Source organism: Anopheles coustani, chromosome 3, assembly GCF_943734705.1.
Source record: "Anopheles coustani chromosome 3, idAnoCousDA_361_x.2, whole genome shotgun sequence".
Taxonomy (NCBI): Eukaryota; Metazoa; Arthropoda; class Insecta; order Diptera; family Culicidae; genus Anopheles; species Anopheles coustani.
Window position 1 is genome coordinate 84,910,968 of NC_071288.1, and position 15,006 is coordinate 84,925,973.

The 15,006-nt window shown below is 43.0% G+C and overlaps 1 protein-coding gene across 1 annotated transcript; it reads right to left on the reverse strand.

Annotated features, from left to right (window-relative positions):
- Positions 1-754: 754 nt before the first annotated feature.
- On the reverse strand, positions 755-1,711 carry LOC131268234 (fibrinogen-like protein A). Its single transcript, XM_058270804.1, has one exon. The coding sequence runs from the start codon at positions 1,709-1,711 to the stop codon at positions 755-757; it is 957 nt and encodes a 318-aa protein (XP_058126787.1).
- Between the last annotated feature and the right edge of the window lie 13,295 nt (positions 1,712-15,006).

Here is a 15,006-nt window from a genome sequence, read left to right on the forward strand (position 1 = left end):
GTCGTGGTGATGGTTCGTGGAGCCATTGCTAAAAAGCGCTCTTTATATCCGAACCGAGAACATACGAACCATCAGCGGAAGGAACGCACACGCCGAACGCCAGCTGCTTTCCACTTAATTCTTGTTGTGGTTGAGTCGTCTCTTTCAGACACGTTTACATATTTAAAGAATCAAATTTATACTAAACTACGGTTTTCTTTAATATTAAATGCCAAAACATTATTTTCAAAGCCTTATCTCATACGAAACCGTGAACAACCATCCAAAGGAATAATATATAAGTAAGTACAATATTCTGAAAGTTTGCCTGTTTATAACTAAAAATCAGTCGCTGAACTGTTTGGTCTTAGTTGGAGCATCAATTTTTCATATTTGAATCCAAAAACAAACCCAAAAATGAGAAGGTTGGTGACTTTTTCTTCATCAAAACACAATTTAGATAACTCAGTTGCATGATTCTCACATATTCATATTATTTATTCACTAACTTTATTTATTAAAAATAAGAAAAAAACTGGGCAAAATGCACACTCAATAGCTCGGGACCACAAGCAGCTACTTAGTTTGATTACCCTACGATGAGCCTATGGTCATGATAATCACTTGTCTAGTTGATTCGGACTGCTCCAATATGAAAATAAATTATAAAATCACTACATACTGAAAGTAATTTGTTCTCACGATAATACGTATACAATCAGCGCAAAGTTCCATAAATTGAATAATAATTGCCAATGTAGGTGAAACAGATGTATTACATTTTACGCATCATCATCCTTGAATATGCCCATCCTTGGTAGTTAGTAGCACCTTTAGACCAGTTCATTGATTTTGAATCAACTTTGTTCATGTATCTTCCATTTAAGTTCGATTCGAAGCAATCTTTATACCACCAAGCACCTTCGAACGAAACAGCACAATTTGAGTCTCTTTCATCATTATCTCGGTCTTTTGTAGTAAATTTCATTCCCTTATGCCGACCCGTTAAAGCATCACCGGCAGTGCCACTGTACGTTCCTAGTTTCTTTAGGGGATATTGCTCCGATTCGCTCCCGATCTGAAACTCATTATATAGAGCATATGCATAACTACCATTGAATCCCTTTAGTTCAACCAACAGCTCGTAAGATCCTTGCGATGTGAGTTGATGCAATCGCTCCAATCCGATACAGAACTCCTTGTTGATATTTCCAAAGCCTTGTTGATATTCCGTCCAGTTCCGGTAGAAGTCCAGGGATCCATCGTAGCGGTACTGAATTACCAGCCATCCACCGCCGAAACTATTTTGTTCACAAAACCCTTCGAATGTGAAGGAATTTGCGCTCACTTGTATTAAATAGACTCCAGACATATTTGCAGGAGCTTCTTTACACGAGTTGTATGGTTCAGATCCATTGAAAACGGAAGCTGGCGTTGACAGCATGGAGTAGGAGCCAATAGAATGGTTTAGTTTTTGAGTCAGCTGTGAGATTTCATTGCGCATCTTTTCGTGGTTGGCGCATGCTGTTTGTTGGGCCAGGATTTTTCGGGAATGAGCTTGAAGAGCCGTCAGGTTGTGTGCAGCATCCTGATCATGGCGGATAATGGCCCACTGAATGTTTTCGATCGAGCCTTCCAGTTTTGTAAATTTCTCGGCAAACTCTTCGTCGCGTTCCTTCTGCGCGAGTTCCATTTCGTGAAGCTTGTATTGCAAGTAGTCAAGTTTGGCCATCATCACTTCGAATCCGTATCCCGCGATCGAGTTTTCGGTAGAATTTGCACCAGAAGAACACGCAGCGCTTGCAAGGCATGTCCAAAATAGCACAAAACGATAACAGTGGATCGCTACTCGTATGTTGGAACACATATTCGAGGCCAATTTGTCACAGTGACTCGACACACAAGACTGAACTCGTTCAATTCGGTCGACTTTATTTTAAACTCCTTGATGGAGCCTTTTATATGCATAAATGCAGGGGTTGGCAACCCTCTGGTTGGTTGGTTGTTACGACTTATAAATTGTTTCCGGATTCAGTTAACATATTCAACGTGAAACTAATAAAATCCGCGTGGTGCAATATATTTGGATTATTATGAGACAAATAAAATAATCCGGAACTCATCATTGTATTTTTACTGATTTTTTTAACGCTTCCTTCAGTGATGCACTTTCACAGTTGTGATTTTCAATTGCCTAATATTTTTCAAAGATATTTGATTTATTTCATCATCAAACTAAGCGATATTGCTATGATGCTAAACAGTTTGTTATTTGGTGGGTTGTTCACCCCTGGATTGTCGCCTGAAACCATTTGCGGATGCAAGAAACGATAACGATTCCGACATCCGCGCAGCTGTGCTGATTTGGCGACGGCATGAAGTAAAAATAACTTGACTGAACCTGATAAACTCAGACTTTCTGAGCAAAAGTTGAACGATTTCTTAGACTAAAAAGCTATCAAACTCTTCCTTCCACTAACATCAATAGAATAATATTACGTCTGAGCTATCATCAATTTCACTTACGGGAATCAAATACTGCCAAATACTACCAGAAAATTTGGTGACCTTTAATCTTTAACTAAAACATTATACTTCCTTCATAAATCAGTCCAATTTCCTCTCATTTTGATTGTGACGCATGCATCACAGCGACAACCAATAAGGCGAATGATAAGTAAAGTGACGTAATTTTTTGTTCCACCATGTTGTGCTATCATTTGTTAGAGCAAACGAAACTGTCCTAGTAAAATGGGCCAAGTGCCGTTCAGCTATAGCTATAGTTATTCATATCGCTTTGTTCATTTTCATTTTATTCGACTCAATAGACCGGCAGGGTCCAGTATACATTTCATGAACGGGTCCCGATCATGAAATGAAAAACAAAATGTTGACCAGATTCTCTGAACGATTGGAAAAAAATCTTTAAATAAAGTTAAAAGTAGATCAAATTTTATAAATGTGTTGAAGCTTATCAAAGGTGTAGCAAAATTTTGATGGCGCTAATGTAAAACCAACTGATAAAAACATCTTCGGAAACAACAAGTTGTGTCTGTACCACAACTAATGTTTTTAAGCGTGTAAGAACGTCCATCTCCACAGTCACTGAAACAGTCGGACCATCTGCTTCCACCGTGTCTCGACAATCGGGTGCATCAGCTGCGAAAGCAGTCCGAGTGTGTGGCTTTAAAATGGCCTTAAATTTAAGCAAACAGCATCGGTAGGATGGAGGGCTTCCAGTGAGCCTGCACCGGAGTCCGAGCTTATCCAAAATATGTACAGCCACGTCCGGCTGCGAAATCCGGTCGCTACTGGGACGGTTGTTCGCCAACTGGCTGGCTGGAACGTGCGCCAGCAAGCGAACGTGTGGCAGGCCCGACGATGATGAGCAGCAGCAAAAGTTATAAACATGCCTGACATAATCATAAATAATGAGTGTAGCATTATGCTGGGAGTGATATTTATTCTCCGTAAGGCATCGATACACCGGGCGGGCAGGGAAAGTGGACCCGGAACCTGGGGGGAGGGCTAAAGGAAGCGGTGGCGTAGCAGTCGGGCCGTCCAGCAGAAGCAGCAACAGCGGCGACAACCATAGTTTGTCGGACGGGACCCTTTCCAAACACAATAAACTAGAGCTGCAGTTTCGAGTGACACTTTGGCAGGATGTTAAACAAGCAAACTGGCTGCTTACGGAGCTGACGGGTGTATTCAAAGCCTGCCTCGAGCCCACGCCGACGTCCTAGGGTCTCGATAGCTCCCTTGGGAAGCGCCACAGTGAGCCTCCCAAAATGGAACAACATCGTTACGGTGTATACGAGAGTGTGTGTGTGTGTGTGTTCGAGGGTGGGTGTGTCAGTTACACGCCGAAATTGTACATGATTACCTAATCGCACTCTAGTCGGTCCCGGGGGAATTGATTCCCACGCTACGAGCGTCCCGATAATCTCGATGGGGGGAGCCGGGCGAAGTCTTCGCAAGCCCTTCTCGTGATAAGGCCAACATGAGTTATGGCTTGCGGGGGGAGGGGGATGGAAGGAGCTGCGTCAAGGTATTGTGCTTTTGAGGTTTCCGTTAAGGGAACGGGTTGAGCCGAAGGACGGTGTTTTTATTGCTCGCCTGATTTGCATTTTATGCTTACACGTCGAAAGCCATTGCCGTGACATAAATCATGTGAGGAAACTTTTACGGTAAGCTTTCGTAGTAAATAAAATCGGAGATTAATATCCACCATCCCGTAGGAATGGAACGGGCTAAGTTTTAAAGAAGCGATTGATTGCATTCGCGAGAAATATGTCTTTGAAATAGTTGAACGTCATTTTAACGATGAAACACGTTTAAACCTTTCAATTTGTTGAATAAATGAAGGAACTTTTAAGCAATTCACATTTAAATCGTTCAGCGTAAGCGTGGGCTTTAACCAACTGTTGATCGTTTTTGATAAGAATGGGGATAACAGAAATACGCTACCATCGTGACTTTTAAGAATACGTACAACCGTTAAATATTTGTGTCATTTGTAAAATTTTAAGGTAAATAAGAAAATTAAATACTGTAGAAAATTTGTATTTTTTCTGCTATAATAGACCAATCTTGAGATTGATGGATAACCTTTCCTCTATTTTTATCATCCATTGATGGAACAACATACTATTTGTTGAAAAAATTATACCTTTTCCATACATCATTCGATTCAAAATATGTTTTTACTAAAAGAGTTGTGAACTTTAACTGCTTTTTTACAACTTTTAATGACATTGAGAATAATTTGATATTTTAACATGATAAACGACACACTTCGAAAAAGTAACAACCTGCTTTGTTATCGTTTTATCTGTTCAACCAAATGTTAAAAGTAGCCTTATTGTGGAGAACCCTTTCAAATTTGAACTTTACAAAGAAGCAAGCAATGTATATTAACTTACGTCTTACACTTTATCTACACGTGATAACAATAAAAACGCAATGTTTAGCCTTACACCGGCTTCTTATAAAAATAAAAACAAATTCGAATAAAACAACATCATTTGAACATAAATTAGTTGTAAAAGCAATACACATGCTTAAAATCATAATAATAATTCGGACCAAGAACAATAAATCAGTCAATTGTTGATAAACTAATCTGGTTTATCCTACCCTGATACAAAGATTAAACGTTTAGCAGCGCATAAATCCTTTTGAGTAACTTATCGGTCGGAATGTCGCCTATATTCTGTCCATCCTTTACACCAAATTCCATCCCTTTTCTGCCCCGAAGGATGAACTTGCCTCGGACGCACGACAAAACATGCATTCTCAGCGGCCTTGATGAATATGCTGCTCTGATTACTCCGCCCTAGCTTGGCTACCCCGAAATGGTCAGGTTTCCGGCACACCTCCGGAAAACCCACACCAGGTGTCCATGGTAGAAAGACCACCCAGCCTGCGGGACACGATAGACGGGCGGGTCTGCTTCCGGCAGGAGGAGGGAAACACTGTTTTTATAAACCTTACCCGGCGCAATCCATCCTCTTCCCTCCCCCACAATGAACCCCATGGTAATCCCCTTAGCTGCTAGGAAAATCTCTTAATTCTACACCGGCGAATTCCAGCTCTCTTATCGCCTGTCCCACTGGGATGTCCCACCCCCACCGGGCCACCTTCTTCTTCAGAAGTGGTGGCTCCGCAAAAGCTTCTCGCTTCCGTCATGCATAAATTATGGATAATAATTAAACTTAATTATTCGGCAGCATTAAAACAATTTTCGAAACTATAAAACATCAACGAATAAATTTTCGCTCCGCTGCCGAAAAGCTTGCGCCCGATATCCCCATCCAACTTCCGACCCGCCATCTTCCCACCCGAGGGAAAACTATATCGTCCCTTCGAAGGATCCGAAGTTTTGTTTCCTCCGAGCAACGGCGAGCGTCTCGAAGATGCTATGGTTGGGCCGAGCAGAACGTAGAGGATCATCTTATGTTTCTAAAGCGTCACCCCCACTCCCCATTCATTCTCCCTCCCAAAATGGGTGGACAATCAGGGCGGATGCTACCGGTGTTTACCGGTGGTGAGGTTTTAAGGTGAAATCCGGCAGAAAAGTTAGGGTGTCAGGGAACAGCATATGTGGATGTGTACGCCTACCTACCTTTTCGAGCCATGCGGTGTGAAAACTCTCGTCGATCGTAGTGTATGTGTGTGTGATTATGTGCATCGATGCGCCCACTTTTCGAGGCGGAAACGGAACCCGGGCGGAAGTGCTTATGAACTGAATATTTCTTGGGAATTTATTCTCGATTGCAAAACTTTTGCCCAACAGCGTATTACGGGTACCGATACCCGAAAGGCCGAAGAGGCATTCCCAAGCCCGAAACACACACATATGCACGCTTACACTCGAAACGAATGCGCTGGAGCACTCGACTCGACTGGGGAATTAATTTACGATGACTTCGAACGGATATGATGGAGTTTATTGCAAAAGTTACCTCTACCGCCTCCAAGGGCTTCCACGTACAGTTTTTCACATATATACACACACAGGCCGAACATATTCACACCTGTATGCATTCCGGCCGGAATTGGGCTTCACGCTTAGCACCCGCTGGTCGGAGCATCCAAATTTCTGCCCCGAAGACAACAGTTTCACCTCTCGAGCTTTCGGTGCATCTACGCATAAATATGCAAACTAATAAACTTGTCTTCCGTCGGAGGAAAGTTCGTGGAAAGTTTCTCGACCTTCGCTTTATGCCGCTGTCAATATCACAACTCCTAAGACTTAGACGCCCGACTCATCTAAGCTCCACTAATGGATGGCGTGAAAATCCATGAACGATCCGTGATGCACTTCGCAGTGTAAGCGTTAACACGAACACAATGCCGTCAGCTTTCCATCATCAAGATGGACATCCGACATCCAAGATGGCGCCGGGGTTGGGTGGATGCATTTCTCGCGTAAGCCGGGCTCCTCCTGGTGGAAGGAGGGAAGTGCTAAGCAACGTGTGGTCGGTCGGTAAACAGGCCCATCGGAGAGCTTGTGTGATGGCATTCAGTTGCGGGAGGGTAAAAGAAGGGACATGTTGCCCACCCACTCGAACCGGGCGAAGATATATTAGCGCGAGCGAAGATTTATTGAAGATGCCGAAGGAACAAAGAAGCAAAAACAAAAAAATAGAACCGGTTTAATATATCGCACTCACGAAAAGTCATTTCAACGTGTCTGGATGTTTTGGTTCGATGGTTTCTTTCCTTGTCTTGTACGATGTAGCAAATCTTGTACACTGTTGGGTTTACAATGAAAATGATTGTAATGAAGTAGTTCATCAAAATCGAGTGATGTTTCATCTTAGTTGTTCACATCAATTTTTGTTTCAAATTAATTTTATTTTTTGTTTTTTTTTGTACATAAAATTAAAACTATACTCAAATAAAATTGATTTTATTTCAATTGAAAACTGTCTCACTAACAATGAGATTTTTCTACTACAAACACGATTGATTTTTCTCATTTGCTGCTACTAGTTTACATCAATATTTAATTCAGTCGTGGCTATTTCAGAATTTAATTGTGCAATTCTACCGAAACCTGACCATTTTTATTTTACAAAACAAATTATTAGCTTTCTCCAAACCAAATTTAGCATTACATAATAACAGATTTTGTTTTGTTAAAGTAACTGTTTGCCTTGTACATGGATAACCACTTATTAAATATTCATTTTCCTATTCAATGGAGCTTAAGAAAATAATATAAAAGATTGCAACTTTAAGTCAATTTTTATCAAAGGTGGAAGTTTAGGTAAGTAATATTTTTCATGCAAAAGCATGATAACCCCAAAAACTAATAATCCAGGGATTACTAACTGTATCTCATATTAAATAATAAAATGTTCACTATAACATAAAATCCAATGTTTGAGTACTTGGCATAGAGATGATGCTAACATAAAGATTGTATGAAAGAAAAAAAGTAAGGAAAAAAAACACAACAGATCCCAACCTTTCTTCAATGTTGGTAGTGGAAGTACATCTTAAACGTAGCTTCGGACCCGGGAACCAGCTGAATGAAACTTGATGGGCCTGTCTGCCTGGGAGAAGAATAAAAGGAAAAGTGAAGGATAAGATTCCGAGATTCATGCCGCAGGCCAAACATGAGCCGGCTGTATGTGTGAGGGAGTGTGTGTGTGTGTATGTGGGCTGGAAAATGTTTTCAGCGAGACATTTCTTCATCCCTCCCCTGGGGAGGGGTGGTAGATGAAGAAAAATGTCGACGATTATTAATCACAAAATGTATTTTCATCCGCGTGTTAGCATGTGGCACTTTATTTCCACCCGCTCTACCACCGTCGAAACCTCCGGCCTGCCTGCATTCGTTGGCGCCAGCATCGAGGCCCGTTTGGAAAGGGCGCCATCGTTGTCCTGGAAGGATCCTAGATTTTCTCGCCCCTTAGAAGCCACCCGCCGGTTGGGAAGGCTTGGCGGGAGGAGGGCGACTGTTCATTCATTATTCTCTCTGTCAGACATGTTCCGGTCGTCGGCTTCCGTCGGCCTGTCTTCGAAGGAAGGAACAGTATGGTGGGAGACGGCGGGCGTGAAATTCCGAACCCGCAAGGCAGTGCATATTTTTCCGGCTTTTCCGGGACGGTTTTCAACACGGCCACACGCGCCCGCTTGAGCTGGTGCGCGAGCTTGAGTTAAACGGTTTGACTCCGCACGATCGAACCACGGAGAGGGCTCCGAGTTGGGTGGGTTTTAGGGGGGAATACGCCAAGGGAAAGGTGGGATCAAGCGCTCGCGCGCTTATTCGGTAGAATTTTGATTTATTTCCTAAGGGTGACAAATTTCGGTGTGCGAGATGCGGTGAAATGGAAATGGCGACAGTCAAGCAGAATTTTCCCGCCTCGCACGCTAACGATGTCCCGTGCAGCGATGGGAGCCATCTTCGTCGTAGCGGGATAGGGAGGATAAAGCTCGCACTACAAAACCGCTAGGCTTACGGAGTTCGCGCAACTTTAGCAGAAAATTTACGACAAATTGTTAACGCTTTGCTATTTTCATTAATGTGAGTATGAAAAAATCTGAGGGATGCGAAAATAAGACGAGAACCGTCCGATGTAAATCCGCCAGCCCTTGCAGATATGGGTGAGATGTTCCGTTAATATCGCACCCCACGCACCGGCCCCGTTTTTTGGTTGGAGGTAAAATGAAAAATTACACAACCACCGAGCCTCGTCGTTGATCGATGAATTAATGCCCGAAGCTTGCCTTTTCCGAATCCCTTACCCGAAAAGGGAGATATAGATAAAAACATCAAACAGGTTCCGATTCAGCGGTTAATGTGAGCCTCTTGTGTAAAAATAAAATAAAAAAACCGTAACACCCTCCCACATCAATCTGTTTCGGGAAAACAACATTTTACAAACATTTCCCATACATCAGCTTTCCCGATTCGGGTGGGGGCATTTTTTTTCGTACAAAAACAAACCCAACCACCAATCGAACTCCTTATCCATTAACGATACATTCGATCGCAATAGGACGGCGTTCGCTTTGAAGCTGCCGCCCGTTAATCATTGAGACTTTGGTTCGTGGCTAACCGGTGTTCTTTTGATGTGTGCATATGCATCAAGCAAAGGAAAATCCCTGCGCCACATAAAGAGAAATAAAAAACGAAGCAATTTTATACAATCGGATTGAAAGGGCGTATTATGGACAGGCGTTTAGAAAAGATATAAATTGAGTTTTCCCGTTTAAAAGATTAGCAATGGTATGCTTACATCCTTTTTGCGTTGTGCGTTTAGCCAAATGAGATTTTACAATTATACAAAATGGTATCATTGAAGTAATTTCTAAGCACAAGAGTTTTCTAAATCTATAAAAATAACACAAAATTGTGCTATCTTTGCATTATGATGATAATAATTATCATCAAAACTTTGTGGCTTAAATCAATCACTACGGAGTAAGAAAATAGGCATCTTTTACGCCATGCAAAGCATAATTGCTTGACATGGTCGGTGGCTACATCGGTGTTTCCTACGGTAATAAGTCCACCGGGAGAGTCATCACAACAAATTAATAATTCTTCGACCCGAACACCCGTTTCTGAAGACACTTTTTAATGCAAAAGCTGTGCCGCAGCTCAAAACCACTTCCTAGTGATTATTTCTCGGCAAAACCTAACTGGACGGCCGAGGAAAAAGAATTAAAAATGATAACAGGAAGCTCCAACGTGGGCGGCGTCGTGTTCTATTGCTTTGCAAGTAATTTCACGGTAGCATAATTTATGATTCGCATAACTTACATTTCCGGCAGGCAGGGAACGGCAGCTAGGCACAAAAAAGCAACTGAAAGAAGACAAAACCGTCCAAACCCGGAAAGATGGGGAATTTATTTTTTATTTGAACTCGGTGCGTCTTATGTTCCGCACAACCCGGTCGCTCGGTTTGGAAGTTATTTTCCTGCCGTGGCGTGCCGGGAGTTCGGGTTTTCTTATTTGCTGCTACGTTCACCTGGGCTCCATCAATTAAAATTTGAACAAAGGCATCACCACGGTACCAGCGATGGCGCCGTGGACCAAAATGAAAAAAAAATAAGATGGAAAGAAAATTCGAACAAGAGTGAACACAAAAAAAAATCTACGAGTCCTTCAAACCCGATTGGTACCGAACGTTGAAAAAAAAGTTGTTCAAGGAAGAAAAACTGGCCTGTGTGAAACGCATGACAATGGCTCGCAAAATCGTTTGCCAGTAAAAAAGGGTACGGGAAGGGTGCGGGGGGATGGACCGAAGCACGCCTGGCCAGGGTGTTAGGAAGGAGGAAAACTTATCCGGAAACCGGATGCGAAAACTTCAATATTGTAAAAGCGATCACTAGACTTCGGTGGTATCGTTGCGTTAGTTGAAAAGTTGTTTTTTCTTCCCGTTTTTCCGGGACCGTACCTACCTTCGGCTTTTCCGGTATCCTTTCCGTCCGTCTAATCCTCACAATTGCCTCCTGCCAGTAGTAGGTTACGCAAAAGCGGAGACATACAGCGTTTGCAAAGAAAAGCTTTGTCTTTCCGTCTCTTTCATCGTCGTTTAAACAGTTTTCCCAGCCCGGAGGTTTGTTATAAAGGACAACCATACCATATATCGCTTTTCGCGGGAAGGGCTTTTGGAGTTGGAGCGGATCCTCGCCTGGACAAAGAAAATACCAACGCGCTCGGTGTGCGTATGTTCGAGGTTAGGAAAGCCGCTGGTTTGGCCAGCACATCCCGCGGGCTTCGATCCCACAGGAAAAACCGGGTGCGGTAAGGCGCCTGGAATGGCTATGAAGTTTTCGCAGCAACTCGCTGGCCGGAAATGCACATGAAAGCATCGGCTGGCGTCGGGTGATCCCGGCCCGAAGGCGGGGAGAAACCAACCTTTCTTTACATCTCCGAATTACGCGGAAAACGGAAAACGACATGTGCGTCCTTGGCCGGAGTAGATCGGTGCGGTACGGTCGAGGTTGAAGTTGCAGCTTGTCAAAAGAGATTCCTTCACTATGGAAGCACACACACACACACCGACACTCTATAAAAAAACTCCTAGCTCCAACAAAAAAGAAAGATAAGAAAAACAACAAACGACACGGGGCATCGTTGGGGCAGGCGAAAGACGGAAAAAAGAAAGTGAAGAAACCAACAGGAAAGAACTGCACAAACTCGTCCGAAACGCTTTTCATTGACCGTTTTTCGCCGGGGTAAGTGAAACGAAGCAACTTCATAACTTTGATAGAGAAAAATCCAAGCGCAAACTAAGTACGAGAATACACCCCGGATGAACATGGTACATGAGGCTGCTGGTGGCGGTAAAAATGATGCCGAGTGAAATTCTTACCGGGAATAAAAGGCCATTCATAGGCAAAGAAGCACAAGAAGCGGTTCCCCAGCAGCGGCCGAACCGACGACGGAGTGAAAGTTGACGGTGGAGGCGCAAAAAAAACTAAAAAAAAGGAAAAGCCAAAGCACACAAATAGAAAACCATCGCCAGAATTCCTTTTTCCCGAACAAAAATAGTCCAACCCGTGCCCCCCTCCACCACCACCACGTCGAAATGCGGAAGTGAACCTGCATTTGGCACTCCGTTATGGACAGTCCTTCCTTTTGCGGAGCGGTATCGAAGCGCACCGGAAAATGGAACCCGACGCTGGTGGAGTGTGAAAAAGTGTTGTGATGTGCAGACGGTCCACCGAACGGCGAGGGACAGGGGGGGAGAAAAGGACCTGTCCGTGGGATCGGGAGTGGCAGTGGAAAACTTTTTCAAATAAATTTGAAGAAAATTGTTTTTGGCATAAACCTTCAAACAGTACTCGCACGGAAGTTGGAAAAGAAATGAAAGGTTCGGTTCGAGCAACGGGTGGCAGCAGGGAACGACCAGCACACTTAGAAAAATAGATCCCTTCGTATGTATATGACGAGGTCCAGGCGGCAGATGAAAAACTTTTCCGTCTACACTCTATTGAAAAGCGAATTGAATGGTGGGATAAGGGAAAAAAAAGGTGTATGGAATTAACCTTGCGCTAGGGAAAACGATCATGGGGACGGGTGGGAGTGAAAGGGGGAAACAAACCAAAGTCAGCCCTTTCTGAGCAAAAGTTTAAAAATAAGAAGAAAACAAAGAAATCTTCCCTTACCAGGGAAAATCTGGCATGATCGATTAAGAGTAAAAACACAAACCTTTAGCATTCAACGTCGAAAAGAAAGCCTGTGGTTACGAAAATAGATGGAAAAACGCACACGACCAAAATAGGATAATGAAAGAAGGCACGAACCGTAGACAGCGTCGGAAACGCGCAAATCTTACGAAAAACAGTCCAAGGCGGAAGCGGAAAACACAAAAATCTAGTCCATCTTAAGGCTGTAAATTTATATCGCGCTCGGAAAGGTTGGAAAAGAAACTGAGAACGGAAAGAAAACAAGACGAGAAGCTCGGAGAATCCTCGGATGTTTCTTCTAGCAAATGACGAGGGAAGGAAAAGTTCAACCTTCCTGTCGCTCTGTCGCGGGCAGTAATTATTTTAAAATAATCTCGCTGGGCCGGCACGTAATCGCGGCACGTTCAAACATAATTATAAAGATGATTTGCCAACGACGATAATGCCTTCCAAAGCAGTTGGGAAAAATAGTAGAAGACAAAAAAAGAATCAGCAAGAATCCATCAGAAAGTATTTGCGGTCAGAAAGGGAAAACATCACAAAGAACAGACTAAAAGTCTTAAAACTTTCGAAGGAAACCATTAAATATTACGTTTCACTTCTCTTTTTATTCATTTTCATAAGTATTGTTTTTACTCAACTTTTCAATACTTTTTACCCCCCTTTTTCCAGTTTATTATTTTCTACGTGTTCAGTGCTGACGTTTCACTTATTTGAAATAAGCTTTCCTTTTGTTTTATAATTTTTTAGTTTTCTACAATATAAGTTATTTACTTGCTATCTCGTTAGTTTTTTTGCGAAATAGAACGAACTTTAAATAATTTTGTTGGGCATAAACATTTATGGAGGGAAAAAAAACAAACAAATTTATTTCGAATTTATGATTCAAACATAGCAATACCGTTAGTGCTGGCATCAACACTTCACCACTGCAGCTGCATGTGGATGCATTTGTATGGTTGCGGTCCTGTCAACTCCCACGCAGGGGAAATTCTTCTTTCGTCCGCAAATTTATGACAAAACTTGTCTAATCTTTGACTCCAGTTCCAGGGGGAGGGGAAAATGGTGAGATAAAAAACGCAGAACCCTTTCTTACAAAACTGTCCGCATAGAATAGGAAGACTCCAGCGTGCACATTACAACTGGACGCGCACACTAAGCGACAGTTTTCCGCCGGAGTGAATTGAAAAGGGTTTTCCCGGGTTGGGTTTTTATTTGTGCTCTCCGCTCTTCTTGGTTTGTTTCCCTTCCCCCCAATCCGCCACCGATCGACCCGGGACCGATTCTTTGAGGAAAATTTTCTCATTTTCCCCCAGACACATGGAGCGTGGGCCAACCGTGGATGCAGACCTCAGACCGGATGAAATATCACCCACATTTGAATGGAAATATTACACTAGTTTTACCCACCGTACATCCGGTGCGCCGGCGACGACCAGCAGCTGGTGCCACTTCTTTATGATTTGTTTTTTTCTATTACCGGAGCTTTTTTTCCGCACGGCTTTCTTGTTGCACCGCACACTTTTCCCAAACCCGATTCCCTCTGGATTATGGAGAAGGAAAACAAAATCACCTTTCGGTGCTATGCAGTTGCAACTGCTGTGGAATGTTGCAGGAAAATTATACTTTAATGAAAATACGCTTGCTAATTAAGTTGATCAGATGCAGCGCCCACACGTTTTGGGCATTCCAGGAGCTGGAAAACGGTCGGAAATTGTCCAGTTACCGAAGAAGAAAGAAAGAAAAAAAGGAAAAATGTTGGGGGTGCCGGTAAAAAATGCCGGCTTAATTCCTACAATGCTTACCAACAACCGACTTCTAGGCTAACATGCGGCATCCTGATATTCTGTTTCCTCCTCTTTTGAGGAAATGAAAAAGTTATAGTGTTTTTTTATGCAACTTGACATTCTAATATAAAATATCCCGGGAAATTTTAAATTGCAAAAGACAAACCTCTGCCCAGCGAAAAGGGATTCTAGGTACCAGAACAAAAAAAAACACCGCGATCCAATGAAAGATTGCCGACAGTGAAAGCAGCATAAAGGAAGGAAAACTCCTAGAAATGAGCTTTCGACCTCGGGCGCAAATGAAATGTCATCATGGTAGAACTTGTCCGGGCTAAGGTCGAGTCGAGTCGCTAGAGCGTGTGTGTGTGTGTGTGTGTGTGTGTCCCTCCGTGTGGTTGTGGGTGATTTTTGAGAAATTTGATTTTTTCCACCCGAATGCCTCTGCCATTTCGGGCCAACTCCCCCATCCGCTTCGCTTTCCCCCCGGGGTGGGTGCCAAAAAACTTGGGGGAGCAAAAATAAAATAATAACGCCGGTCGTGGTGTGCACGTTAGTTCCGCATGAAAATGTCTTCAATTCGCCCTTC

Coding starts and splice junctions, on each gene's coding strand:
- LOC131268234 (XM_058270804.1), bottom strand. CDS start 1,711: ATGGCCAAACTTGACTACTTGCAATACAAGCTTCACGAAATGGAACTC.